The sequence below is a fragment of the Kryptolebias marmoratus genome, linkage group LG4 (genome assembly GCF_001649575.2).
Source record: "Kryptolebias marmoratus isolate JLee-2015 linkage group LG4, ASM164957v2, whole genome shotgun sequence".
Classification (NCBI taxonomy): domain Eukaryota; kingdom Metazoa; phylum Chordata; class Actinopteri; order Cyprinodontiformes; family Rivulidae; genus Kryptolebias; species Kryptolebias marmoratus.
Window position 1 is genome coordinate 30,457,607 of NC_051433.1, and position 4,595 is coordinate 30,462,201.

Sequence of the window (4,595 nt, forward strand, 5' to 3'; positions counted from 1 at the left end):
AGTCCTCCAGGTCAAACACCTGTCTGTTTTAGTCCTCCAGGTCAAACACCTGTCTGTTTTAGTCCTCCAGGTCAAACACCTGTCTGTTTTAGATTTGTTATTTCTCCTCTCTTCTGCCAGCAGCGCTCACTGTGAGCTCACACGGTTCTGTTAAACTTGTTTCAGGTGTGAGTGTGGTTCGGAACCGACCCAGAGGCAGAGCGGAGTGGACCAGGACAGTGCAGCTGGTCCTCCGGACGTGGTACCGGATGAAGCCCACATCCTCGCTGCCCAGCCAGGAAGAGAACAGGCTCTGGATGGTCAACCCGGCCGCGCGGAACTCGTTGGGAGTAAATATGAAGCACAGGGCAAACGCCACATACGCTAAAGTAAAAGATAACTCCGGACTCTCCATGTTGGAGCTGCTTCCCTACAGTCCCGGACCCATCGATGTTTGTCCACTCTGCTTCCGCCTGATTCGGTTTGTCACAGCCGCAGCACAGCGCCACCTACCGGCCCGGAGGACGCAGGACAGCCATTCTGGAAACTCCATCACCATCTGTACCAAGGAGTGTCAAACATATACTTATTTTATACAGCTATAATCACTGCTTTTTTAATCTGCTACTGATTGTAGGAGAGTCAATGAGGTGTTCTGCACTCTACATCAATGCTATAATAATAACAACAACAATAATAATAATAATTTCTGTCCCTTCCTGTTTGACAAGTGCAGCTATTCTCAGAACAAATACATTTCTGATCAGAGGGTCCAAACTAAAGGTGCTTTCAAAAGTGATGCTAAAGTTGTCTAAGAAAACATTTATGTCATAATCAAAGCTGCAAAATAATAAATATTTGATGTCAGGAGACAACACTGATTACATGTTGTGTTTCTGCAGGGAGACCAGAATATTATGTTTCTGTATAATTTCATTATGTGTGTACAAAAGACCTTTAGGATTAAAACAGTTCTTTTTGTTTGTTTTACAAGAAGAATAAAACCCTGTTTTTTTCTGTATGTGATGTTGGCATTATTCCATATCCCATTGATCCCCAGTCCAAAAGTCAGGACAGGTTAATTTATCCAGAACCATATTCAAACTTAAAACAGCTGGGCTTCAGTCCTGTAGATGTTCTGCAGATGTTCCTCTTCCCATCCGGGGAGCTTCCTCCATTCAACCTGGAGAGTGTGGAGCTGCAAGCTTTTAACTTCATGGGATGCTCCTGTATGTAACCTAGATCCACGTGGAGATAAAGTCCCTCTCCTCCCAGTGCCTGGCTCACAGAAAATCTACTTTGGACACTTGTAAGACACCTAAATAAATAAATAAAACAGAAATAAATTCTGAATATAGCTGACAGAACGTTACATGTTATGTTGAATAAATTGCAGTGGTTTGGTTTCTGCTGTGTCATTTTATGCATAAGGTAATTATTTTGGGTTTGTTTACCAAAAATGAAAATGGTAGCCTTTTATTTATTTATTTATTTTTCCTGCAACAGCAGACAAGCAGACAGAGGTAAAAGGGTGCTTCCTGCTTAGTCTGCAGTCAGAGACATCATTAGAGGTCAGAATATTTCTCTACTCGACGTTCATCCGGCTTTTCTACCGTCGTTTGGGCTGATTTCATCACGGGTCTGCTGGCGCTGAAGTCAGCCTCCGATTCCAACTTCCGACTCGGCACTTTGCTAAAGTGCTATTCCAACAATTTGTGTGTGTGTGTGTGTGGTCCTACAGTGGCATCTGGGCCACTGTAGGACCAAAGCCTGGTCCCCACGAGGAGAAATGATGTTTTTGGGTTAGGGGTTTGGTTTAGGACTAAGGTTTGGTTTAGGGTTAGCTATGTACTGGTAATGGTTAGGGTTAGGGTAAGGGTCAGGGTTAGGCTGTAGTTAAGGTGTCGAAATGAATGGAAGTCAATGGAACACACACACACACACACACACACACACACACACACACACACACTTTTATCAACTTTAATTCAAACACTACAATATTTAGATCATTCAATCCTTAGTCAAAACAGAATCAATCAAGCATGCTTTGTGATTTGTGAAACTTTTATTCTATTTGTAATAATAAAATTTAAAAAAGGCTAATTAAATGCTTATTTTGGCATCTGGGCCACTGTAGAACTGTTCCAGGTCAAAACTACAACACTTAGAGTTTTCAAACCTGGCCTAAATTTCCACTTTCTGAAAATTTCAGTAACCGTCATGAGAAACGTAAGAGCTAATGAAAGCAAGATAAGTAGCAACAGTCAAATCATATGACCCCCCGACCTTTTAACACGTGTTAGACAACTCTGAGTGAATTGTGATTTAATCATCGGGGACAATGTAGTCAGAGCACGCAAACAGGAACTTGCTAAAGGAGCTGTTAGTCTGAGCTGTCAGACCGGACAGAATTGATTTTTAATCACTGGGGTTGTAAGTTTCCACAGTGTTTTACATTCATGTGTTTTGAGGCTTGTGTGATTAGGTGACTGTTAAAAGACTGTGAAGCTTCAATTACTGCAGCAAGCAGTAAAACGTCAGGACTCAGAAAAACTGTCTCAACAGCCTCTGTGATGTGGTTCATGGACCTCTCTACAAACACACACACACACACACACACACACACACACACACACACACACAAAGCAAGGCATTCATCTTTCAGGGGGGGCTATAACACAATACAGTCAAGATTTGAACAGTGCAAGTAGTTGTTTTTGTTTTTTTTATTTAACTGGACATTTATTTTTGGTGACCAGATGAACAAACAAAAGCAAACAAACAAAAACAAACATTTAATTTCCCCTTTAATGAACTTTCATAATCGGAATAAAAATTTCACAAATAACAATCTGCATTTAGGAGATCCTGTTTTGACCACAGAATGACTGAGTACAGGTTTGAACTCTCTAAGTATTGTAGTTTCTGATCTACAGCTGATAAAACATAGTGCACACCCAGAAAAAAAGTGGGAATAGCGCTTTAGCGAACAGACAAATCGGAAGCTAACTTCAGGGTGGTAGCAGCGACTGACAACAAGAACAATGTGCGGAGAGGGTTTCCATCAGAGACCGGAGGGACGAGGAGGAGGAGGAGGTTTGGAGGAGGCTTGGACTAATATCAGCAAATAAAAGTGAGATCTTCCTAATATTAATCCGTGATGAGAAGCAGCAGTTCTCTGACTGACCGCCCAAACACACACCTAACATGTCGCCCTGTATCCAGGCTGACGGTGACATATATGTTACATTTCTGATCTCACACACACCATGTCTGGATGTAGGATCAGATATGAAAATGTTTATATGTGATATTTATATGGTGAAGAGTACATGGCTGTTATTTGTTGCCACCATCTGTTGAGGTGTATGAATTGTGAACAGGAAAAATTAAAGGTCTATTTATGCATAATTTATAAATGTCTATGGATCACATGTAATGTATTTTATATGGTGTAATTACATGCAGTATTTAGTACATTTTTATATTTAAATATCAATTTTTTTAAAGTAAAATAAACCATATAGGGGTGTTTATGTTTTTGTGCATTTTTCTTGCCAACTTATTTATTTCATTTCTATATTCTTGTGCAGCTTTTACCAAAGTGTCTCTCCCTATTATTGATGATATATAATTCTGTTTTGTAATATAGTAGGACAGCGCTTAAAATGAATCAGTCATTTCTTTATTGGGTCTGATCACATTGAAATTAGGATTTCCCTCCATTCTGCTCTTTTCTTTCTGCTGCGTTCATGACTTTTTGTTTATTTCAATGGACAAAACTATCTAAAATAATAATAATAATAATAATAATAATAATAATAATAATAATAATGATAATGATAATAATAATAATAATAATAATGCTTTTAACACCGTTTATTATGGGCACTTTTCTGTATGGGATACGACTATGTTCATGCATGTTTCTTCATTCATGAATGACATCTAGATAACTGTTTAACCTCGTTATCGCTGGCACAAGAGGTAGATATCTATGAGGAGCAGCAGACTGAGGCTGTTAGAAAATACGGCCATCTTTACGACTGTTCTAGCAAATCTTTAAAAAACAGTCAAACCGTGAGGAATTTTAAATAATCTTTCCTAACTTTCACAGTTAAGAAGAATAACCTGTGGTGTTCCACAAGGTTCAGTACTGGAACCAAAAGTTATTTATAATGTCTATAAATGATATTTGTTATGTAACTAATATAAAAACTTATTTAGCTCAAGAGGAGTCAGTAAAAATAATAGAAAGTTAACGGGTTTTGGTTAAAACCTGGTTTGATGTTAATAAGTTGTCTCTTAATGAACATAAGACTAAATTTATGTTGTTTGGTGGTGGCAGGGACATTCTGGAGATAACTCTTAAGTTAAATAGAGTCTATGAAACAAATTGCTATGTAGCTGTGATTATAGATCATAAACTCTGTTGGAAACCACATATAGCTTATATAAAAATCCATCCATCCATCCATCTTCTTCCTCTTATCCGGGGTCGGGTCGCGGGGGCAGCAGCCTAAGCAGGGAGACCCAGACTTCCCTCTCCCCAGCCACTTGGGCCAGCTCCTCCGGGGGAATCCCAAGGCGTTCCCAGGCCAGCCGAGAAACAT

General features: G+C 39.4%; 1 protein-coding gene across 1 annotated transcript in view; it reads right to left on the reverse strand.

Moving 5' to 3' along the window:
- tmem129 (transmembrane protein 129, E3 ubiquitin protein ligase) overlaps positions 1-467 on the reverse strand; it is a 12,757-nt gene extending 12,290 nt beyond the window's left edge. Inside the window, exon 1 of the mRNA XM_017433436.3 lies at positions 190-467. Within this exon, the coding sequence (XP_017288925.1) occupies positions 190-394 (205 nt within the window). The 5' untranslated portion in view covers positions 395-467. The remainder of the gene's footprint in view (positions 1-189) is intronic.
- Positions 468-4,595: the final 4,128 nt, after the last annotated feature.